At 36.1% G+C, this 26,364-nt stretch overlaps 1 protein-coding gene across 1 annotated transcript in view; it reads left to right on the top strand.

The window, feature by feature from the left end:
- The window catches only part of NAALADL2 (N-acetylated alpha-linked acidic dipeptidase like 2), a 911,251-nt gene that overhangs the window by 674,453 nt on the left and 210,434 nt on the right, over positions 1-26,364 (top strand). Inside the window, exon 10 of the mRNA XM_021702572.1 lies at positions 20,427-20,573. Coding sequence (XP_021558247.1) covers positions 20,427-20,573 — 147 coding nt within the window. The remainder of the gene's footprint in view (positions 1-20,426; positions 20,574-26,364) is intronic.

Genomic DNA, 26,364 nt, shown 5'->3' with positions numbered 1-26,364 from the left:
ATTGATTTTTTTCTGTGAAGTTTTCCTTTGGGATAATTAGGAATTGGACCTGAGAAGACCCAATACAGAATCAATTTGGAGATTGTGTGTGTCCTTGCCACCAAATTGATGGTGCATTTGGTGAGGTGGTGGTGAATTTGGCTTAGCTGTAGGCAATGCTTGAATGTTTCATTATCTGAACCAGGGAACCCTGAAAAAGTAAGAAGGATGAGACCCTTGAGCTGGGGAGGAAACGGACGCGTTCAGGAGTGATTGTCCTTGAAACCGCAGTCAGCGAGGCCCCAGCACCACTGGCTTTCACAGGAGTGAGCATGAGGAAGACTTAGCTTAAGCAGGAATAAACAGAAATACAGTGTCTCTGTCATCTCCCGGTCAGATGCTTTGTTTTTGGTCAAATGGAGATAGAAAAGAACTTTTTAATGACAAAACTTCTGGCTTCACACTTTATTTTAGCCTTTAAATCTTCCCTCACAATTAAATTAAGGATCTCATGGAAATCAGAAAGTGTTATCCCTCTTAAAGTGTGAATTATTTTCTGCTGTACCCCTTTATATATGACAAAATCTACACAGGAGGGAGATCTAGGTATCCCCTAGAATAGTAATTCTGTTTTGTGGTAAACATGGAGTGTTTATGGCCTATATCATTATACTAGAGATTTATGTTGTATCATTTATTGTCCTAAAACTATGTTGTAAACTGTGCAAATTCATAAAAACTATGCAAAAATATGTATATACAGTATATATATGTATATATATACATACATATATATTAGGAATAATAACTATAACCAAACTTATAAGACAAAGGCAAGCATGAGAATGTTACGAAATGTTAGGCTGAAATTGCAGTCCATTGGAAATGCAATGCAGTGAAGTGTTGCTATTCCGTTATTTGAAGTTTCTAAAAGAACAATATACTCACTAGTACATGATTTCTTCACATTTGCTCTTTTCTCCTCTCTTCAATAAGGTCTCTAGTGAAAAAGAAAATAGAGTATTAAATTTTACATGCAAATTTTCAGTGGTTTGCAAATGACTAGGGGCAATTCTGCCTATTAAATTACTTTATTCCCACTATTGGTATTTTAAAATGTTGAACATTCAGTTTATGTTGAAATATACAGCTATACTTTCATATTACTGAGGTTTACCATATTATGTGCTTGTCAAAATCTGCGTGTTTCTTTTTTATAAGTTGTTAGAGAAATGTTCTATTAATATGTGTGCTCTTGTTGCACAGCCTTATAGTGCTATGCTAGCAGCTGAATGTTTAATAAAAGTATAACAAGATGCGAAACATGCATTATACAATGTATTAAAATTTCCTCTTTGCTTATGTTGCATTCTTATACCATTTTATTGATTTAGAGACATACACTGATGAACATAATGACTTGTAACATTTTTACAGATGGGGATTCAAGTGTGTACCTGTGGTTTGTCCGAAATTCCTGGAATTAATTGCTTGATTCAGTGGGGGAATAAAGTCCAATCTAATCTCACTTAATTTTAAGTGGGTGCACTTTAAGCGATACGACTGGTGATAGATTGATTATTATATATTTTATCAATATTTAAAAACTTTTATGGTCTGTATCAAATGCCACCAAATTAAATCTACCTTTAAAGATTTAAGCTTTCCTTTTACTTTACTTTCTTGCCTTTCAAAGCACTCAATATACAAAAAGAAATTATAGGCATCTTGTTAAATGTCCATATTTATATCTGAATAATTACCTTCCACTTTTGCTGATAGTTCGGTTTGTATTTGTAAGTATATTAAGGCCTTAGGAAGTAAACAGAAATGACTTGGGTCTCATATCTAAGTCATTATATGTTTCTTAATGTATCGGATGCTGAATAAATATGCTTAGAAGCTAAGAACAGTCTATAAATTCTAGATATCTCCTGACCGGCTGCACATTAGTTCAAGCTTTTCAAGTTTCTGAAATGAATAAATTATTACATATTACCTGAGAATCTGAGGACTTGGAATTTCCTAGTGGTCCTGTATTATCCTGGGCTCTAAGCCAAATGATAGAAATTAGGGGAGTTTAGGGTTAGAAGGTTCTAAAAGAGCAAGTCATAAGGGATGAGCGTATCTTAAATTTCCCTAAAAAAGTTTTTACCAAATGTTCCTGGAATCCTTTTTATTTTCCCGGTTGAGTCCAAAGCCCTCTAACTGTCCTTGAATTAAGTTTTGTCTTCTTCATAGAGACTTCCCAAACAGCTACATCCCACATGAATCTTTTCTTTCCATATATAGCTCTTGTATTTATACATTGTACTAAATAGTTTATTTCTTAATTATATGTTACTTTGGGTTTTTGTAAATGTTTGACATTGTGAAATTTTATTTGCTTCAAAAAGCACAATGCTAAAATGTGATTCATCTCCTTGGGAACCCTATGTGTTTTAATTACAGAAGTTATTCCCAAGTAGTAATGGTAGCTGGGTATTGTAGCCTCCCAATTAGGCTCATCGTGTGATCATTTAAAGGTTTACACAAAATCCTCTTTAAATATAGCTAATTTTTCTTTGAAAGGATATTTCTGTTTAAAAAAGACTTATTAGGGGGCACCTGGGTGGCTCAGATGGTTAAGCGTCTGCCTTCGGCTCAGGTCATGATCCCAGGGTCCTGGGATCGAGTCCCGCATCGGGCTCCCTGCTCCTTGGGAGCCTGCTTCTCCCTCTGCTTCTCTCTCTCTCTGTCTCTCATGAATAAATAAATAAAATCTTAAAAAAAATAAAAAATAAATAAATAAAAAAATAAAAAAGACTTATTCGTATCGATAGATTTATTTGTAAGGGAGGAAAACAAAACACTTTACTCTCCTAGGTTCTCTGGCTGGAGCCCTACAAATTAGACTGAACAAAAGATAGATTGCTAAAAGAAAAACAGAATTTATTAACATGTGCATTGAATGAGAAAACTCATTGATGAATAACTGAAAGGGGTGTTTAGAACTTGGACTTATATAGCATCTTTACAAAGGACCAAATTAGTAGAAAAGAGATAAGACAAAGGAAAAGTTTTAGGCTTTTAGGGCAGCAAACTGGGAAGATAAATATATGGGGGAAAGTAATGGGATGGTAAGCTTTTATAGGGTTTGTTATATGGATTCCTCTGGTACCATCTGCCTCTGGGCTGATAGGAGTGTTCACCCTGCCCCTCCTAGTAGAGAGGAAGAGGACAAAGAGTTTTCCTTGTGTCTGCTTCCTCTCAATTGCCTTCAGCTCAAAACAGTTCTTTTGTCATAGTAGCATATTTTTGCAGTGGCATATTCTGAACCTCCTCACATTCATTCAAGAAATATTTATCAAACATCTTCTATGTACCAGCGACAGTATGTAGGCATCTGGGCTTTTATGGAGTATGCATTCTTTTTTTTTTTTTTTAAAAGATTTTATTTGACAGAGAGAGACACAGTGAGAGAGGGAACACAAGCAGGGGGAGCGGGAGAGGGAGAAGCAGGCCTCCCGCCGAGCAGGGAGCCCGATGCGGGGCTTGATCCCAGGACCCTGGGATCATGACCTGAGCCGAAGGCAGACGCTTAACGCCTGAGCCACCCAGGCGCCCCTGGAGTATGCATTCTAATGGAGTAGCCCGGTGACACACAAATTAATAAAGAAGTGGACAGGAGATTGTCAGATGATAATGAAGTACTACGCAGAAAATTAAAGCAAGGGGACAAGATAGGGAGTAACTGACTGACGACTTCATATTGGATAATCAAGCAAGTCTTCTGGGAGGAGAGGACCTTTAAATGAAGACCCGAAGGAGCTGGCCAAGCAAAAACTAGGGGACATGCATTCCAAATGGTGGAATGAAGTAGTCCTAAGTGTGGGGGATGTTAGTGGACAAGGAAACATGTGGTACAAGTGAGGAAGTAGCCAGGGGCCAGATCAGGCTGGGCTTTGCAAACCAGAGTCAGTGTTTGGGTTTCATTTTGAACATAACAGGAAGCTCTTGGAGAGTTTAAACTAGGAAGGAAGATCATGGGGGTAGGTTTTACATTTTTAAAGGTTAGTCTAGCAGTATTTTTTCAAAAGCATTTTCATGCAACTACCCTTTATGATCATTATGTTTAATGACTATGAGATTGAATTTAAGCATTATGGCTAGGGGTATTTAGGTTATTTCTAATATTCTCTATTTACATAATTCATCCCAAAGTATAATATATTATAATATAAGTAATGACATGGTAAATATTTTTATGTAAATAGTTTTCCTATTCTGTTAGATGGGTCACATAGGATAGGTTTCAGCCATAATATCACTGTATCAGAGAATATCTTTTTTCAAGTATGGAATGAATACATCCTGCTGAATGACTTTCTAAAAGGCTGGTACCAATTTGTTTTCATTGATGATGTAGAAGAATATAATTTATTGTAGGCTTATCAACTTTTAAAATCATTTTAAAAATCCTGTTAATAAGCAAAACCCAAAATAATGGTGTATATTACATATTTAACATAAGAGAAAATACTATTTAAAGAAATTAAGTAGCAAACACCTCTATATAAAATATGAATTAGCCTAAATGTATGCAATTTATCTGTTATCAATTTTTATTTTCCTTATTCTAAATCTGCTATCCTTGTCTAATTAGAACACAATTCATTGAAACTTGGTGATGCACATCTAAGAAGGCCTTTTGCAGATTTTCCTCAGAGCCTCAGGAGCAATACAATTTGGCATAAAGTGACATACTGTAGGAATAGGAGCTCTCAAATATTTTCTAATTCTAGTCTACCTCCTGTGGGCCAAGAGTCTATTTATAGGTGAGTCCTAAACTTTTTTTTGGGTGGGGGACGCTGGGGATTGTGTGTCTTTCTTTAAGTTGTTCCATGTCAGGAGAAGGAAATGATATATTACTGTTTGACTTTATGAATTTGCAACCGAAACCCAAGTTTAACTGATAAAGTAATCATGATAATAATGTATCTATCCACCACAGTGCTCAGTTATCCAAAAAGAATCTTGCAGCTAACAAGGTCTATTGTTAAAACTCCTACCTGTCTTTCAGATAGCAGTAGGTGCATATTACTGCATTATTTGCTAACCTTTGTGCTGTTGCCAAAGATTTCTTATCAGTAGACTCTGTTCAGTTCTGCTAGATTTATGTGAACTTCCAAAAGTAATTTTCAAACCAATATACTGTCCGCTTTAAAGCACAAATTTTCTACAAATCATCTAAGCATTTCATATGGGTAAGCATTTCCGACCCAACTATATCCCAAGATCCTTGAAAATAGAAAGTATGCATTTTGTTAATAATTTATATTCTCTAGAACATGTGACACTTAGTAGGTGTTCAGCAGTGGTTATAATATATAAACAATATATACACATACATACATACATGCATACATACACATACATATTGAGAGAGAGGAAGAAATCTGTGATTACTTACGGGCATGCATGTTGTTGACAACCCTGCAAGATTGGAACTAATCATGCATCCCTAATATTATTTGAAAAGGAGCACCCCCCTTGCCTTAGTTATTAGTATCATGCTAGGATTATTGTTTCTGAGTTGCAGGATAATTAATGAAACATTTTACCTACTCTCAAATATTTAGGATTTGAACTGAATTGACTTTCCAAAAAAAAAGAAAAATCCTCTTACTCTCTCTTTAAACTTTAACTTGCGAGCAGTCATCTTTAAGGATAGTTGTCCTGATGCAACCAAGACAGAGAGCAATGGACTCCAGAGCTCAGGGCGCAGGCTCAGGTTAGCCAGTCACCTTGGCATTTATGAAAGGGATCAGCACAGTGCAGCATAAGGATATGTAGTGATAACAGCTCATCTCCTGCTTCCTCCTTGACAAATATTTACCAAAAAATAAATAAATTTAACTAGAGGAAAATATTTGAAGCAACAATTGGAAAAAAAAAATCTTTTGACAAACCATGAAGAAGGGGGAAAGAAAAACCTGGAGTAGGGGGCGCCTGGGTGGCTCAGTTGGTTAAGCGACTGCCTTCGGCTCAGGTCATGATCCTGGAGTCCCGGGATCGAGTCCCGCATCGGGCTCCCTGCTCAGCAGGGAGTCTGCTTCTCCCTCTCACCCTCCTCCCTCTCATGCTCTCTCTCTCTCATTCTCTCTCTCAAATAAATAAATAAAATCTTTAAAAAAAAAAAAGAAAAAAAGAAAAACCTGGAGTAGGAGTCAAATTCTACTACAGTCTGTTACTTATCATTTATAGGATCATTAGAAATTGCTTACCTATCTGTATCTCAATATCCTCATCTGTCAGATCACTGTAATATCCTAATTACTTCACAGCACTATGAAAATATAAGAATATATAGGTCAATATTCTGTATAAAGTATTTAAATAATAAGATAATAGATGTTAGAAACCTAGCTCTCAGAACCAGTAGTTTAAAAAAAGGAGAAGATATATTTTTGATTCCAAATGATAAAAATTGTACTGCAGGTAGAGTGCTATCATTGACTTCTTTATGAAATTATTTCATTTGGTCGATTTAAAGTTGTCATCATCTCACTGAATGACAAACATAAACAAAAAAAATTGGGTAGACAGACTCAGGACTCTGGGGAATTTATTATTTCTGAAAAACATCTTGTTTCTCTGAACTTTAAGAACTGACATAAATTTTTTTTTCTATATTAAAAATAATCTCTATAATAATAGTAATTCCTTTTACTTCTCTAAGCTCTTACCTCATACTTATTACCCCTGTACTTTCTCTTTGAGACTCCCTAGACCTCTGAATCAGAAGTCTGGGAATGGGGCCCCAGAAAAATGTGTTTAATAAGCCCTCTGGGTTATTTCTTACATGCTAAAGTCTGAGAAGCACTAGATTACATGTGTAAGGGGCAGCAAAAGAAGGTAAAAAGTAAAGAATGACTATAAAGATTTGATGTGAGCAACTGGGTGAATGCTGGGACCATTTTTGGAGAAAAGGAATACTGGGAAAAAAGCTGATTTAAGAGAAATCAATACTTTATTCTTTGGTTTATTTTTATTTTAAAATACTTAATTGTAGTATAATATATATAATAAAATATTTTATATCTTAACTTTTTTTTAAGATGTTATTTTTAAGTAATCTCTACACTCAACGTGGGGCTCAAATTTACAACCCCAAGATCAAGGGTCCCATGCTCCACCGACTGAGCCAGCCAGGTGCCCCCATCTTAACTTTTTAAAAAAGTATTTATTTATTTATTTTAATTCCAGTATAATGGGCATATTTTTTAAGCATATGGTTCAGTAGTACTGAGTATATTCACATTGTTTTGCAACCAATTGTAGGAACTTTTTCATCTTGCAAAACTGAAACATACTGAACAACACCCCAGATTTTCCCTTCCCCTGGTCCCTGACAACTACCATTCTAGTTTCTGTCTCTATGAATTTGACTACTCTAGATACTTCATTGTATTAACCTGGTCAGGATGCTATAACAAAATACCATAGACTGAGTGGCTTAAACAATAGACATTTACCTGTCACAATTTTGGAGGCTGGGAAGTCCAGGATCAAGGTGCTGGTTCCTGGTGAAAGCTCTTTTCTTTTCAGAGGGCCACCTTCTTGCTGTGTCCCCACATGATAGAGAGGAAGAGGACTCTGGTGCCTCTTCCTCTTCTCCTAAGGGCACCAGAGCTATCAGATTAGGGTCTTACCTTTATGACCTCATTTAACCTTTTTCACTTCCTCACAGTGCGCATCTCCAAAAATAGTCATCTTGCGGGTAAAGGCTTCAACACAGGGATTTGTGGGGGATACACTTCAGTCACTAGCAGTCATATAATGAGAGTAATACAGTATTTGTCTCTTTTGTGACTGACTTATTTTATTTAGCATAATGTAGAATTTAATCTCTGATGAGTTAAGTTTGAAGCAACTATTTCACATCCAGGCGAGTCTTAAAGGTGGCAGATGGCAAGAAGACATGCCAAGTGGTCTTTTGTGTGATTTCTGTGTCTCTCTGCAAAATGTCAAATCCAACACAAAGTCTGCTATCAAAGTAGCCTTCATTTCTACGTGCTTTGAGTTCCAGATGTGGGGAAAAGGGGAAAGCTGATTTCTTTGGAATCCCAGCATTTGGGGTTAAAGAATCAAGAATATTGGACTTGGAAACAGAAACTGTGGTCCAAATTTTGGCCTTCTCACTATCTAAATGACCACAGATAATTTGCTTAAATTTCTTTTAGCAATGGTGGCTTTAAAACAGCTGGGGTGGGGGTGGCACCTGGGTGGCTCAGTTGGTTAAGCATCTGCCTTCAGCTCGGATCATGATCCCAGGGTCCTGGGATCCAGCCCTGCAGCATCAGGCTCCTGCTGAGCAGGGAGCCTGCTTCTTCCTCTCCCTCTGCTTCTTCTCTGCCTACTTGTGCTCTCTCTCTGTCAAATAAATAAAATCTAAAAATAAATAAATAAAAATAAAACCGCTTAAGGATAATTATTTCCTCCTTAAAGTATTGTTATAAAGATAAAATATTATATATGAAAGCACCTGGCACATAGTAGTTATGAAATACATATTTGTTAAATATAAAATGGGGGGGTTCTTTTAAGATTTTATTTATTTGAGAGAATGAGAGAGGGAGAGAGAGAGCATGAGAGGAGGGAGGGTCAGAGGGAGAAGCAGGCTTCCCACTGAGCAGGGAGCGGATGTGGGACTCGATCCTGGGACTCCAAGATCATGACCTGAGAGGAAGGCTTAACCAACTGAGCCATCCAGGCGTCCTAAGTTAGTTATTTTATATATACATATATTTATGTATATGTATATATATATATTTTTTTAATTATGTGGAGAACAAATTTTATTGTGACACTTTATACATTGCTAACCATAAAAAATAGTGCCAAACCAATAAGAGATCAAAAAATAATAACAAAGGCTGAAATGAAAATATTACTATTATAAAGTTAGGCCTTCTTAAATTATTCTCATATTTCTGTAAATGAAGAATAAAGCCTTGCTTTTTTATTTTTATGATAGACCACTACTGTTTCGCTTGTTACTTTTTATTGTTGTTAATTATAATACTATTTTAAATATTTTTCCTTGTGTTTTCCCATCACAGATTTATCTTGTTTCAATAGATATTTTAATGAGAAAATGTCATGAGTTTATACAGATTGTGTCTACAATAACAATTATTGTAACAACATAGTGTTAAAAATTATTCTTTAGAAATAATAATTTATTGAGGAAAATTTAATTTAAGAAAAATAAAATACCTTAATAAAAGAATTCCTTGATACTGGTTGAAAAAATATGAAATGATACCCTATCATTTCTCAGGTATAAATAATCATCTTTTACACAGCCTTACCCTATTTTTTTGAAAAAGCCTTTTTTTGTGTGTGTGTGATTCCAAAAGGGCAATACATTTTATAATATTTAATATTTGTATAACATTTTAAAAAATTCTCTTTTAATGCATTTAGTAAGCATATTTAAATAAAAAAATACAATTCTGTCACATGAACTACTTTATAAAATCCAAAGAGATTAATTTCAGACAGGAGAAAAACAAAAAAGTGTGAAAAGAACCTCCTTTAAAACCAAAGTTCACCAAAGTTCATTGAGAAAAAGTGCATTAGATAATCAGGAAAAGATTTACTTTCTGAATAGGGGCATTCCATGTCTTAGAAGGCAGGAAAAAATAGTTTTAAGCAGATTTGGTAGAAAGACATTGCCAAAAATGTAGGGTGGGTGGGTGGGGGTGTGTGTGTGTGTGTGTGTGTGTGTGGTCTGTTGGTTACTTCAGCAATAAAGGTAATTCATAATAGTAACAGCTGGGTTCTAAGTACTTCTGAAGGAGGACTTTGTGCTGAGTGCTTAGCATGCATTATTTAATTTACTCCTCTCAACCTTTTCATATTGTACACACATTTCCTTTTTACATTAGAGAAATTCGAGGCTTCAGGAAGTTAAGTAACTGACTAAAGTCGTCCTGCTGAGAAGAGACGTACTTTTTAAGGGAGAATGCAAAATTGTCTATCTCGTCTGCAGTCTATTTGTGGGTCATGCTTTGATTGTTTTTTAGTGTTTATCTCAAGCACCTACTTATCACAATGTACTCTGTGATGTCAGTACCTACTTGCTGATTTCCTCCAGGTACCTAATAGGATACACAGTTTTCTTGAAAGCGGATTTTGCCCAGCAAGGAATTATTTCCAGTACAGTTATGACTCGTGGAATTACCTGAAGTCAACCTCAAGCTTCCTGAAATCTTTAGAACTCTGAATCCAGTCATTTTCAGGTCTAAACCTAGGCCAAGCCAAATGGTGTTTGGTCTTTTCTTCTCCTCTCCCTTCCCATTCCCTCCCATTGGAAAACACTGATATGATTGCATTGACTTCGTTTTTACAAACTTTGATCTTACCCATTTTATTGTGCTGATCACTAGGAGGTCAATAGAAAGGTAGACAAACAAATTCTCTGACCTCAAAAAACATGTAGGAGAGGCAGAAAAAATGCAAATGAGAATTGAGTTCAAACAAGTAATGTATGTGCAAAAGCTTCCTGGTACACTGTGACCAGAATAATGGTCCTAGGTCTGATCCAAAGAAACCTGACCTGCGGGGATTGGTGTTGGGGTATGAGTCATGGGTAGTGCCCGGGCATCCTCTGCACAATGCTCCTTAAGATACAAGGTGGCTACAAAGCTCTGATGAACTCACTCTAGCAAAGCCATCCCCACTCTAGCAGCTCTCATGGCGCTGGGCTTTCAGGTTACACGATGATGCTGTCATCTGTCAGAGTTAGACACAGTACTGCTGATGGGGTTATTTCCTCTGCCTGATTTCTCACTCTCAGCACTTAACTTGCTTGAAATGGTAATGTATGATGGTATGCCATCCACATCCTTTGGCCCTCCTGGCTTGCCAAGTCTGCATTTTTCAGCTTTTTCTCCCTGTGCCTTCCTAAAATTAAATGAATTACCTCTAAAATACCTGAAAGCACACACCTGATTTACAACTGCCCTGTAAGCCTGGTCATAGAGAGAACAGCAAGCTTCCTCCTGCTATCTACAGAACGATGCTAAATTTATGCAGAACAACTCCAATTGTTTCCTTTACTCTTCTTGAAACGTCTGATTTTTTTTTTTGAAAGGAAGTTACTAAACTGTTTCATCTACAGTAGCGTTTGTTTAAATATTTCATTAAAAATATTTGCAGCCTGAGACAGTTAATGTTGAACTGAAAACCAGTTAGGTTTTTCAGTTAATTTTTTAATGCCTGGCAGCTGGAATACATCACTGAAACGCTGACGCCGTCTTATTTAAAATAGCATTGCCTGTGAGGCCAGGAGAAGCTATTTAAGACAAACCTCAAGAAGGCTGGTGAAATAATAGCTGAAGTTATGTGATGTCAGCCAATTCCTCAGCATGGAACAGCATTGTGAAGCCAGAGTTGTTATCCTTCACTGAGACATAAAATCTATATCTTGATCCTTTCGGTCATTAAAGGTCCTATAGGAATTGTACAGTGGGGGTGGGGGGAGTGTATGTTCATCCAGTGCGTTGGCCAAAGGTCAATTGGGATGGTTCTGCTTTACCTTTTCAATATGGTCACGGTTTCATTTAGATAGAATCAGAGTACAGTTTTTGGAAGGGCCCTGGGCTTGTCATTCTATATATAGTTTGCTTTGAATGAAGAAATAGGTTTAGCGATCAGAACGACCCACAGCAAACCCTATTGGCAAAATGCCAAAGTGGCAGAGGGCTCTATGGAGTCTCTTTATGTGTAAATTTTTTAAGTCACCATTTTCTTAAACTGTAAGGTAATTTTAATTGAATTGATTAATCAGCAGCCTACCAGCTCTTTCTGTATGAAGGAAGAACCCCTTTCTTATTTCCATAGTTGAGTGGGAGGGGAGGGGGATTATTAGACCGGGGGTAGAGGTGGGGAGGGGAGGGGGACAACAATGTAATGATCTAGTTAGAAATCCCTGCTCACCATTCTGTTTGTATCATTATGTCCCTAGAGGGCAACAAAGCTTTTAATCTGTATATGGAATAATACTGCTTATTTTTATCCATCTCCCAGGGTTGAATTATGATCTAATATGATGTTTGTTTGTAAATGGTAAATCCTTATGTAAATGTCTCCTTGTAGAAAGTGAGGTGGCCCATATTTAGCATATTTTGATAATAACTTGATACTTGTCTAGAAAATACAACACACACAAACCATGTAAACAAGAATGGTCCTCAAGGAAATCATGATTATGATAAATGGAATTTTGTTTTCAGTTTTCCCCACCACTTTCTGGCAGTCTGTTCTCTCCCAGTATCCTCCTGGTTATTGGAGTGCCTACTTTAATGACCCCTACCCCAGCAGAGAACTCATGTTATTGTCCCAAATTCTCCTGTAAGAAAACTTGTTCTTCCCTAATAAGTGGCAGTTACTTTTATCTGTCCCCTCTCCAATGATATATACATTTCTGATGGTCCTCAACGGACCTTGTGATACAATTCTAAATACCTCATTTTTCTACTTAGGCATTTTGTAAAATGCTAACATTTCTGAAGCTATGAGATATCTGCTACATGGTTTGTTTCTTTCCTACTATCCAAAAAAGCTATTTTTAAATTGATTAGCTTACAATCTGGGAATCTTGGAATTGGGAACACAACATAGAGTTCAGAGGAGATTTGAAAAATTTAACATTTATTTTTGGCAGATGATTCAATCACAGATTTAAAATTCACCAGTACCTCTCTCCAGAGGAAACACCATTTGTAGTAGAGCATGTACAGTTTTTTTCTTTTTTTAATATAAATGATATTGAGAATCTTACCACTCTCCTGTGGTAAGATTTTTTTCCTGTAAAAATTGTGTCTTAGAGATTGTACATCTCCAGTGCATAAGTAGCTTCATTGTTCTTTTTAAAAACTGAATATTATTCCATTGTATGGATGTGACATAATTTATTTAACCTTCATAGAATTTGTAACAGTTTTTTTTCTTTAGCAATATGACGCACCAGAATTCCCATATCCTTCACAACTCAGTCCATAATCAAACTTGCCAAAGCTTTTCATAAAGTAAAAATAAGATATTTTATATACCTTTTATGCATTAAAGACAATTACAGTTATTTTTCTGTGAAATGCCAGTTCATGTTCATTGACTATTTTTTTATTGGCTTTTTAGGCTTTTTGTTTTATGTATTACAGAAACTAGCCATTTGTCTAGGGAATGAATCGTTAACTAATTTTTTCCCCCAGGTTTTCAATTATCTTTAGTTTATGGTAATTTTTGTCGTGCAGGAAACATAAGTTTTGGGGTAATTAATGTTTTTTTTTTTTAATCTTCTGGGTATGTTCTCATACTCAAAAATGTCTTTCCCACTCTAGGATTATTAAAAATTATCTTCCATTGTTTCCTCCATACTTTTATGATTTAGATTTTACCCTTAAAAGATGGATTCATCTGGAATGTATTGTGGTACAAGATATCATAGGGTGGATACGATTTTATTATTTTAGTGGAGATTTTTTATTTAAACCCAACAGTTTGTTTGCAATGTGGCTATTTTAAGGTTTAAAATAACACACCTCTTTTTATTGTTACACAAAAGCCTTCAGTGGAGAGAAAGAAAGAAGGAAGGAAGGAAGGAAGGAAGGAAGGAAGGAAGGAAGGAAGGAAGGAAGGAAGGAAAGAAAAGAAAGAAAGAAAGAAAGAAAGAAAGAAAAGAAAGAAAGAAAGAAAGAAAGAAAGAAAGAAAGAAAGAAAGAAAGAAAGAAATAGGTCTTCTGTTATCATGTGCCTATTGGTAGGAATCTTAAGTTAACCAGGGAAGAGGAAGGGGAAATGGAGTAGATATAGGGCTGGGGGAGGAGACATGAGTTAGAGTAAGAACAAGGGCAAATTTCTTCATTTTTTTTCTTTTTTTTTTTTTAAGAGAGAGACACAGTGAGAGAGGGAACACAAGCAGGGGGAGTGAGAGAGGGAGAAGCAGGCTTCCCGCCGAGCAGGGAGCCTGATGTGGGGCTTGATCCCAGGACTCCGGGATCATGACCTGAGCTGAAGGCAGACGCTTAATGACTGAGCCACCCAGGCACCCCTTCATTTTTTATCTTTACTGTTACAGAGTGCTCTTAAAAGCATTCATTAGTACATAAATATATTTTAAATATAATCTGAAGTATTTCAAATATAAAGTAACATATCTCCATATTTGGGAACAAGATTAAAGTTTTAAAAAGGGACAGAATGAGATGAGAACTAGACTGTTTTCACTTTGGCAGTTCTACTGGTATATACTAGAGGAATAGCAATTCTGCACCATTTAAAGCTGAAAATGCTTTGTTAACACTCTGTAAGTAGGTGATTAAACCTTTGCAGAAACCTTGAGATACTGGAGATTTTGAAAATCCCATCCTATGGGGTTGAAAATTTTCACTTAAAAAAAAAAAGATAAAAAGCTGGTTTCTCTCCATACTCAATTTAATCTTTAATAAACGCATTGCAAGATAGTTATTGATTAAAAAAAAAGTTTACCATTTGAAAATATATTCTATGTATAAGAAACTCATTATCAGATGCTGGCGTTATAAGTTAAATAAGTTTCCAGTTTAAAATATTAAAGTGAGTCAGTAAGTATAACTTCGTGTTTCCTCTCAAAGATTACTAAAAGAGAACTGTAATACACTATGAGAAACTGAGGATGGATAGCAACTTGAGGTACTGGCATAAAAATATAACCAAAACAAGTAAGAACTCATGATGTACACACATAGTAACTAAATAAACATTGAAGAAATGCCACAGATATATAGTTGGTTATATATGGTTATATATATAGTTATATATAGCTGGTTACAACCCACATCCAGTGGGTTGTAATGTAATTTAAAAAGGGGGGAGGGGGCATCTGGGTGGTTTGACTCTTGGTTTCGGCTCAGGTCATGATCTCGAGGTTGTGGGATCGAGCCCCACTTAGAGCTCTGTGCTCAATATGAGTCTGCTTCAGAGTCTTCCTCCCTCTCCTTCCCGTGCTGGCTCTCTGTCTCTCTCTCAAATAAATAAATAAATTCTTTAAAAAATAAAAATAAAAAAAAGATCCCTACAATCCCAGAAAGAACAAACCCAGAGAGCTGATGGCGTGAGTTCCAGCCCCCCAAACAGCAAGCTTGATGCTCAGAAGTGATATGCTTTCAGTTGAGTCTAAAGAAAGGAAGACTTATGTCCCTGCTAATGTCAGACTGTAGCAGTTCTTTCTTACTGGGGATGGGCTGCCCTTTGTTCTATTCAAGTCTTAAACTGAGTGAAGTAAGGCCCAACTACATTAGGGAGAGTAATCTGCTTTAGTCAGTCTACCAACTCAAATGTAAATCTCATCTGAAAACACCCTCACGGACCTACCCAGAATGTTTGACCAAATATCTGAGTACCTAGCGGCCCAATCAGATTGACACATAAAATCAACCATCTCAGTGCCTATAACGAGAAATCATTTTTTAAATACCCATAGGCATCATTATCACGATTGGAACATTACTATATTGTGAAATCTCCCAGGAAAACCAGGGAGATAAATTGTTTCCATACAACTGAAGTTACAAAATAATACTGAAATGAAAAGAAAGTGATTCAATTTTATTACAATGTATAGAATGTAGTACTTTTATTTTGAATCGTACACTTGTTGTTGGAGTAAGTAATCACCTTAGATTTCCTACAAATATAGAGTGAATATTTATGTGTGCCCGGGAAAGCAGAGTGTGGGAGAGGTAAAATGTTTGAATTATTAAACAGATTTTTATTTATTTATTTTTATTTTTTATTTTTTTAAAGATTTTATTTATTTATTTGACAGAGAGAGACACAGCAAGAGAGGGAACACAAGCAGGGGGAGTGGGAGAGGGAGAAGCAGGCTCCCCGCAGAGCAGGGAGCCCGATGCGGGACTCGATCCCAGGACCCTGGAATCATGACCCGAGCCGAAGGCAGTCGCTTAACCAACTGAGCCACCCAGGCGCCCCAAACAGATTTTTAAATACTTTAGAAATCTGTCAGTGTGCCTTGGTATCACTATTCAATTAAGGTAAATGTTGACTTAATTTCTTTGTATTTCATTTATGTGATCATTTACTATAAGGTTTTGCCTTTCAGCCTAAAAGTATTGTTGCAAAGAGCATGCAGCTTTAGGATCAAGATGGTGATTTCATTTGAGGTCTTCAATAGACTTGTGGTGGGAAATTAAACAAGTGACATAACCTCAGGCATTGCCTGAACTTGCTTTTTTATGAACTGTAATAAAAATGCTTGTTATCAAATGTTAAGTATGGAGCATTTTGAACCCCTTGGATGAAATACTTAATTTGAATTTACTCAGCCTTGTAAATAAATTTAAAAGATTAATTGACCTGCACAAATTTGTTACCAACCTTCTCTTTCCCATGGTGGCTAACTTCTAGTAAAATGAAGGAAATTAACATTTCTTTCTATTTCCTTCTCAGATGTAAGTGTTCACAGGTGTTGAGTAGGTCATTATCTCCTACCTGATGTAGATCTACTACAATCCACTGAGGTGTTGTGTGGGAAAACACTTCACATTAGGATAGAATACAGATTTAGGGTCACTTAAGGTCTATGAATTTGGCCTAGATTATAAAGTAATGAATAATAAAAAGTTTTAGAGAATAGGGTTTCTATGCCAGGAATGTTCCCTCTGAAGTGAAATCCCTAGATGAAATGACTGGGGGAAAAACTCCAATCTGAAAATTGGGTTCTTTTTTATCCTATTTTACTCTGAAAATAGCTAGGAAAAAAAGCACCAAGGAACAAAATAAACACAGGCTTGAGGGTACAGCACTTCCTCCCCTCATCACTGGTTAAATCACAGGAGAATAGGCAGCAGAGGATGAGGTGGTGAGAAAGAGAGACTGAGAAACAAAGAGGAAAAATGGGATGAGCTGGTGCGCTAAGTCCTCTACAGAACTTCTCAGGGAAACTCTGGGCTTCGTAGGTAAGGAAGAGATCCTAGGAAGGTTCCTCGGGGAATTGTGTTGTCCCTGATGCTCAAATTTTGGGTTGTCTTTTTTGTACTCTAGCCTCCCTCTGTACATAGTCAATATTTAGCACCATCGAAGTAGTTTAATGATCTCAACCATCAAAATACAATTTAAAAACAATTCTAAATAATGCTCATTCTGTTGGCATCTTAGTTGGTTTACAAAAGAAGTTTTTATAGATGACTGACAGAGGTGGTAATACAAACCTTTAGGGAAAAGATAGATTTGTTAGTAAATGGGTGAAATAGAGCAAGACACAGTAGGGAAAAGAATGTGGAAGTATTTTAGGGAATGTAATTCTGAAGGCTGGATATTGCCCTTTTGATTTGGCCGAAAAACAGAGAACATGTAAGCGTAGCTAGAAGGAATCACAGAAATGGAAGGCGGTGAAAATAATAAAGCTATGCAATGGGATTAGCCATGGCAAGAACAGAGAGACTAGGGTATCTATAGTGGCTTCAAAAAGAATGTCCTGGGCTGGTGAAAGGCTGAGGCAAAACAAGAACTGTGCTTTGTGAAACTTGTAGAGCAAACAGAGAATGCAAGAATTGATTGCAGTGGGGTCATTTGCGTCGTTTTAGCAATTGGCATATATGGGAAACACACTTTTTGACAAAGGGAAGCTATTATATAGCAATAATGACTAAATAAAAATAGTATCAAATATTACATTTAAGTGGCTCAGTCAGTTAAGTGTCTGCCTTTGTCTCAGGTAATGACCCCGGGGTCCTGGGATTGAGCCCAGAGTCCCCAGAGTCAGGCTCCCTGCTCAATGGGGAGTCTGCTTCTCTCTCTCTCTCTGCACCTCCCCCCAGCTCATGCTCTCTCTCTCTCAAATAAATGAAATCTTAAAAATATATATATTACATTTAAGTTTCACATTTTTTAACTTAATTCTTTCAGAGACACATATTGTAGAATTTAGAATTGTTGGTTTTTAATTCATGCTAATCTTCTGTTGAGAAAAAAATTTTTTTTTTTAATATTTCAGAAGATTGTTTTCCTATTGTTTAATTAAAAGAGGAAATAAAACACACAGATAGCCCCTTCCACTAGCAGGTCCAATTCACTTCACTGATTGAAAGAAGAGCAGGAAATGAAAGAGTAACAGATGTTCTGATGACCCATCATTTCCAACATCTAAGTTCTGCAACTTCACACACATGCAAAGAAAGAGCACGAAGAAATGTCTCGGCCTGGCAACTCTGAGGAATTGGAGTGACAGGGACAGAGAAAAAAAAATTTCTAAGGAAATTTTTCTAACAGAATTCTAAGGAAATATCAGCATGGCTAGTATTTGGAGTAGATATTAAGAATTATATATACAGGTGGTGCCTGGGTGGCTCAGTCGTTAAGCGTCTGCCTTCGGCTCAGGTCATGATCCCAGGGTCCTGGGATCGAGCCTCACATAGGGCTCCCTGCTCCGCTGGAAGCCTGCTTCTCCTTCTCCCACTCCCCCTGCTTGTGTTCCCTCTCTCACTGTGTCTCTCTCTGTCAAATAAATAAACAAAATCTTAAAAAAAAAAAGAATTATATATACAAAATGAAATGAAAGCCAAACCTGTATTTTCACTGATGTTGAGTAGGATACATGTCTCAAATGTAAGTAAAGGGAAACATGTAAGTAAAGGGAAAATAAACCACTTGTAAAAATGATTTCTAATTTTGTTGGCTAAGCATGTGGGGAGTGAAAAGACTAGATTCTATCAAATCCTTATTAAAAACATAAAAGAATGTAACAGTCTAGTTTCACAAATTCAAATGCATCCGGGCACCATTCAGTGAATGTGAATGAGTGAAGCAGGCTAATAATGAGACTCCAGTGATAGGACACCTGTGAATGTCTTGCTTGATGAAAGCATTCAAATTCAATTAGGAAAAAAAATCTAGTGTGGCTGAACAAATACCTTCAAAGGTGCCAGTTCTCAACAGCTGGAGCTGTCAAAAGTACTTGGAATTCTGTACATGATATAAAGTAATTTCTTTGCTTTTCATAATCTAGTACTTAAGGGTAGCTCTTCTTTGGGAATATTTAAACTCTACCTAACCTGTCCCAGGTTGATTTAAAACCTTCAGGAATCTTCGCCCCAGGAGTAGATCAGGAAGTGAAAGAGAATTAACTCGCTTTTCAGAAAATCAGACTTTCAAAAGAAGCAAATTGGTGGGGTTCACTATAAAAAAAATTAGGTTTTTATGCTTTACTCAAGATACATGTAAGTGACATTAAACTGAAACCTTGCCTTGTTTATAAATGCTCACACAGGCTTTCCATTGTAATTGATTTTAACTTTGTTGCAAAGCTCTTTCTCTTAGGTCCTCAAAGAAAGTTGGATAGGTATTGAACATTATTATATGTTGGAAAAATCTAACACTGTAGTCGAAAAAAGTTGCAACGATTCATTTTCTAAATATTAGACTACACATTTCCAAATCTTTTGATCAGTTATATTTAAAAGTATTTTTGAAATTATATCATGCCAAAGAAACATGGGGGTGGGCTGTTGAAGAGTCAGTGTCTTGATTCAATGACAAACATGTATTGACTACATACTTTCTGCTTGATGTGAGATGTAAATGTTCTCATTGCTAATGTCTTACTTTTCTCATGATTACAGCTGACGAGATTGGTATTTTTCCATTAAAGTTTCATACTTGAGACTTGAGGGAATATACTTTTAAGAATAAATGGAGAGGGGCGCCTGGGTGGCTCAGTTGGTTAAGCGACTGCCTTCAGCTCAGGTCATGATCTCAGGGTCCTGGGATGAGCCCCGCATCGGGCTCGCTGCTCGGCGGGAAGCCTGCTTCTCCCTCTGAGCCTCCCCCTGCTTGTGTTCCCTCTCTCACTGTCTCTCTCTCTGTGTCAATTAAATAAATAAATAAAATCTTTTAAAAAATTTAAAAAAGAATAAACGGAGAAACTTCCTTATGTGGTTTTCAAAAAACATTCTAAAAAGAATGGAATTATAACCTACAAAGCCATCTTTTAAATTTACTGGAAAACTTAAAAAAAAACCAAAAACCTAAGCTTTTGGGGGACTCAACATCATTTTAAAATATTTCAAATTAAAGGGTCATTTCAGTTCATAATAAATCCATGATAAAAATGCTTTTGGAGCACCAATGGCAAGCAGAGTTTGATTTGGTCCAGTGCTAGTCACAGTTTAGTGAACGTCAGAACCATAGGGAATTGTCACAGCGTAGGTTCCTGGGCTCCATCCCTAAAGGTTCCTATTCCCATTCCAGAGGACAAGGGGGTAGCCGAAGCATTTATATTTCCAACAGGTTCCTGAGTGACATGGATGCAGCTGATCTATGGACTGTATTTCGAGTAGCACTGATTTTGGGGTGTCCCAAGAAGCATAGTATATGCTAACAATTTAAATTATGTTTTTCAGAAAAATCATTTCAACTGTTCCAGAAGAGCTAAGTGCCAAGAAACCAACGTCAGTTCTGTACAGATACAAGGTGATGCGGATTATTTCATCAACCATCTTGGAGTTCCCACTGTGCAGTTTGCCTTTGAGGACATCAAAGCATTAGAGGTGATTGTTCCTAAAAATGCAAAACCCACAAACCCATACACACACACACACACACACAGTATAGCAGACATGCAGAATTTGATTTTATCCTGGCTATTTGTCTTTCTTACCAAGTAGGTCACTATAGGAGACTGCTTCATTTAGAGAGTTATTCTTGTTCAGAGGCTTTGTAACAGTATTTGAAAACATCAGCTCTTTTCAATAGTGTTGAATTCAATTTAAAAAGATTTATACTGTCACTCACATTTTCACAGTGTGCTTCGCAACAAGAAATTTGCAGTAGTTGGATTAACATCAAAACATAATTGTAATCTTCAGTATTCACAGAAACAGATGACATGGACAATGGATTCTCCTCTCCTTGCCCAAGGGAAAATGCGTTTCACATTCTGTATATTAATGTTTGTCTTGTGGATTAGCTGCCCGAAGTTTGTCAATAGTTTGCCTGCCCAAAAAGATACTACTTTTTTTTATGAGGATAGGAGGTTTTTTTCTCCCAAAGATTGATTTACCTTAACTAAGTCTGTGTTCATCTATCTGTTGGACTTCAAACCTTTTGACCTTTCTCAGAATTACGACACAGGAAACTGTTTCTCTGCAGATCTAAGCCTGTTGGAGTATTTTACCTTTCACAAGTTGTGCATGCTTTATTGGGAGCAATTTGAAAGTTGGGCGGCCTGATTAAGGTAATTATTATATTAACAATATAAATAGTGACTGGAAAATAGAATAAAACCTGCTTTGTTTTTCAACTATAGATGCTCCTGAAAAGTTGTGTTTAAATTACATTTCTATAGGCTCAACTTCAGGTATGGGGTATCTTAATTTCTGATAGCATTAGCAATATTTCACTTTCTGTTTCTCAGCAGCACTCCCACACTCATCCCTGAGTTCCTCTGTAAACAGCTAACAGTCACTAATGACTTAAATTCATGGAGGGAGAGACTCCAGGTGAATCCTATTGTAATGAGGTGAATTCTTAGGTAATGGAAAAGTTATCATTACAATTTACCTGTTTTTTTAATTGTATTTTCATATGCTATTGTTGTGTAAAAATGGGATACATGTGTAGGGGTAGTTTTTTACCAAGCCCACTATATACACTTTAATGAAATCAATGTATTAAGACAATAACTCATTTTTAATTTTCCTGCTTGATATCTTTTAATATCTCTTCATCATCCTCCTACCTTAGCCCATCCAGCTCCTGTCATGTTAACGTGTTGAATATCTTTTATCCCATCCCTGTCTAAATCATCATGGTTAAATCTTAAGCCAAGAATTTGACAGACAGTATAGTATAGCATTAGGAATGGGTCGATACTTGACTCTGATACTTACGAGACAAATGGGTTGACCTCTTTCAGACTTGTTTTGCAGATGAGGAACCCTGTTATACTTTTAAGGAATCTACTTCTTAGAGACCTGGTAAGGATTAAATGAGACTTCATGGAAGGGATTTAGCTAATACTGAGCACATAATAAGGCCTCTATGAACTATAGCTATCATCACAGGTATCTGATTGTAGGTTCAACTATTAGTGGAATAATCTCCAAACTTTTTAGACAAGAACACATTAGTGGAAAGGAGGAGCTTGTTAATTATTAAGGAAAACAAGCTTCTAAGGCTGAAATGGTAGCATCTAATGAGGATCACCGGGAGGATCTGATGTGTCAGTAGAAAGATTTGGAAACAGGTCACAGTAAAGTTCTAAGAAGACACTGTTATCACTGTGAAACTCTTACGGCTAAAGTCTATCTTCTAGAACTGGCTTAGTCTGAAAGAGCTGATCAGTTTTTTCAAATTATACCCCAAATGTGCAACTCCCATCAGCAAAATTATTTTTTATTATATTTGTTTCTAAAAAAGCAATTAAAAGAGAATCCCCTATGCTTTATAACAAATGACCTTGTTTATAATGCTTTAGTGTGGAAAAAAAATTTAACGTGTTTGTCCCTTGCAAAATGTAAATGCTTGAGATGAGATAATTTTGTGTGGTGAATTCTTCCAAGAACAGATAATAACCTTTGCTTTCTGCATTAACCTATAATAAATATTTGTATACATTGAGAGGAATTATAAGCATTGACTGGCTTTATCTATCATATAAAGAATATTTACCCTATGTCCATTAGTAAAGCATGGAGGAAATTAGAGCTTTTTCTTGAATTTGCAATTAGATTTAAAAATATATGTGTATATATAGTTACATATTATATATATTGTGCATATAATTTATAAAATATCTACCACTTATTGAGTACTTGATGTGCTAAAAATTTTTATTTATCCCTACCTAATATTTATAATACCATTTTGAGTCAGCTATTATAATTAATGCTTTTTTGCCAAGGATGAAATAAAGCTTAAAATCAAGTAACTTATCCAAAGTCATAAAATTAATAAATAGCCAAGATAGAAGTTGGCTTTGGATCTGTTTAACAGTAAGCCCATGTTCTCAACTATTACACTAAAGGTTGCAACTTGGAAGCCCAAGGGCAAAATCCAATTTACAGATACATTCTGTTTGCCCTGAGCTTTGGGAAAAATTGGATATTTGGAAACATTTTTCCCCAATGGAAACAATTGGCTAAATTGTGCATTACTCACCAGCTTGCCATGTTCTTTATTAAGGAGTCTGCCATGTTGTTTGTCCTAGAGTGCAGTTAAGAAGAGCATTTCTTCAATGACTGTTGCTATCACAAATTGAAACAATCAACCTAACAGGCCACATGTTTCCCCAGACTTGCATTGCCTGCATTACCCCCTGGCCCTTGTAGGAATGGGGTTCATTATCACTGCACTCATTTTCAGTAAAAGAGCCAAAGTGGACAATTCTATAGTCCTTTTCACTTTATAAATTGCATGTGTTCTAAATGAGCTAATTTTATAATTATAATCAGGTTTTGGGAGAGATGATTTATTTAAATTTTATTTGGGTGATTATAATGCTAACTTCAGTGCTTTTGCCATTTTTTTTTTTTTTTTGTCCAGCAGATTGATTATGGAGCTATTATAGTCTGTTTCAACGAGTGAATGATAATAGGGAAAAAAAAAACTGTAGGAAAAGAAACTAGTGCCACAGACGCCACTTTTAACGGACATATGGGGTATTATTCTAAAATGATTTTTGGTGAAACATGACATTTTATAATATCCATCCCCAATATTTCATGGTTCCATATTCCCACCAAGGCCTTTTCCCTATAGTTTCCCTGGGTGCTTATATATTGAATAAGATTGCATGAAGCATATTTCATCTTTAGCTTTTCTTGGTGTCTGTGCTCTAATTTTCCAATAACTAATTTCACAGATGCAAAGCAATGTATGCATTTGTCAAATGCTAGAATTATTCCTTCTCATAAAATATTGCCCTGTTAATTGAAATGTCTTCAGTTGTATGTTTCATTTAAATAAGGTTTTCAATTTGTAAACATTGTTGCACCTGTTAGGAGAAAGAAGCATTCTGCACAGATTAAATACAATGCAGAGATTGCTGAAAAGGAAATGAAAAGACAGATGCTTTCTGATTAAGAGTGCAATATTTATGACAGGCTGGTGGTCCGATGCACATTTCTTCTGTCACTTAACAGCTGTTTCACATAATTTTTGTTCCAGATCAGTATATTTACTCTCCATAGGGCATGTCAGAGGGTCTGGCTTTCTTAGTATATCAAAAGATCAATCCATGCCCTAGTAAGCTTTCTACCACAGATTGAAGCTCTTGTTCCTCACGCTGTTTAACCTTATATTTTTTGCTCTTCTGCTTGAAACATTCTTTTTTAAACCCAATTTACCTCTATAATGGAGCATTTAACATTTAAATGATAATGAGATAAAGAGGTATTATAGCTTTTATATAGCTGAGGTTTTTGCATAATTGTTTCAATATCATTCAGTAACCCAGCAACTGAAAACCAAGTAGCATAGGTATTTTGAAACTCTTATTCTTTTTAAGTTAGATGGCTCTGATATCAATTTTTTTTTTAAAGATTTTATTTATTTACTTGACAGAGAGAGAGACAGCGAGAGCAGGAACACAAGCAGGGAGAGTGGGAGAGGGAGAAGCAGGCTTCCCACCGAGCGGGGAGCCCGATGTGGGACTCGATCCCAGGACCCTGGGATCATAACCTGAGCCGAAGGCAGACGCTCAACGACTGAGCCACCCAGGCGCCCTCTGATATCAATTTTGATTCTTAAACTGATATATAACAGCATGAGTATTTGGGTGTATGTATGCATGTGTGAACTTTAATTTTAAGGTAATTTTATCACGTAAAAATAATTTGTGCAGGAACAATACAGATACAACACTACAATACACATGCACACATTTTGGAGCAAAGTAACTCATAGTTTACATCTTGATTCTTCATATTTTATTCTACTAAGTAGAAGAATAATTTATTTTACTTAGTGATAATTCTTTCATTACATTTTCTGTTTGGAACTTAGTCACTGACACTGTTGTGTTAACAGATAATAACAATTCAAAAGTCAATTAGAAGCTCTTGACTTAAGGAGGGGCACCTGGATGGCTCATTCGGTTAAGTGGCTAACTCTTGATTTGGGCTCAGGTCATGATCTCAGGGTTGTGAGATCGAGCCCCATGTTGGGCTCCGAGCTGGGTATAGAGCCTGCCTAAGATTCTCTCTCTCCCTCTGTCCCTTCCCCCACCTCTCTCTCTCTCTCTCTCTCTCAAAACAAAACAAAACAAAACAAAAAACAAAACAAGCCCTTGACTTAAGGAACCAAATAGTTGTGTGTACCTATGCATAAGTTGTACTGATATTTTGCAGTATCTGATAGAATTTGTTTCATACTGATAGCTACGAAACTTATGTAATGTCACTTAAAAATGAGATTTTACCTTTCTACTTCATGCTAATTGGAGATGGAATGGAAAGTTGTTCTTTAGAGTTCTCTCTAGTTCATTACTTTTCTTTGTAATTTATTTTGGGAAAAGTGCTTTCAGTGTCAATCAAATCATATGGTATTATTATTTTCAGATCGGACTTAATTCATTTAGGGCAGAGGTTCTTAAACATTTTGTTCTAAAAACCCATTTACCCTCTAAAAGTATTGAAAACTCCGAAGAAAAGAGCTTTTGTCTATGTGACTAATATGTATAAATATTTCCTACATTAGGAATTAAAACTGAGAAAAGGTACATATATATGTATTCATTTAAAAATCGATAGTAAACCTGTTACAAATTAATATAACTTATTTTTATGAAAGAGAATTATATTTCCCAAGACAAGAAAATATAAATTAGAAGAGTGGCATTATTTCACCTTTTTGCAAGTCTCTTTATTGTGACGTAATATGAGATAGCTGGATTCTCGTATGTGTTTCTACACTTTAATCTGTTGTTATATATTTTCTTGGTTGAAATGTATGAAGAAAATCCGGTGTGATAGTCTTTTCATATAATGGCAAGTATTTTTCTTCTATACTGCACTGAGACTTGGGAAGTATTAGTTTTCTAACGGTTAGTTTCAACGTGGAATCTACATATTGATGAGCTTTTTGCAACCTGTACACTTATGAATGGAGAGAGGAAATGAAAACATGAAGCTATGTAATGTCATTATTATTATGAAAATAGTGTTGATCCCAGGGAGCCCTGAGGGCCTCCGACCACACATGGAGAAATGCTGATTTGGGGACGTGGCCTTGGTTACACTAGTCTACCTCATCCTTTATGTCTGACCCAAGGTGTTCAACATTGCTCTTTTTCAAGAATCTGAACTGTGATTCTCTATAAACCTGTGTGTGTATTTTCCG

Source organism: Neomonachus schauinslandi, chromosome 1, assembly GCF_002201575.2.
Source record: "Neomonachus schauinslandi chromosome 1, ASM220157v2, whole genome shotgun sequence".
NCBI lineage: Eukaryota > Metazoa > Chordata > Mammalia > Carnivora > Phocidae > Neomonachus > Neomonachus schauinslandi.
This window is presented reverse-complemented; position numbering and strand designations above follow the sequence as displayed.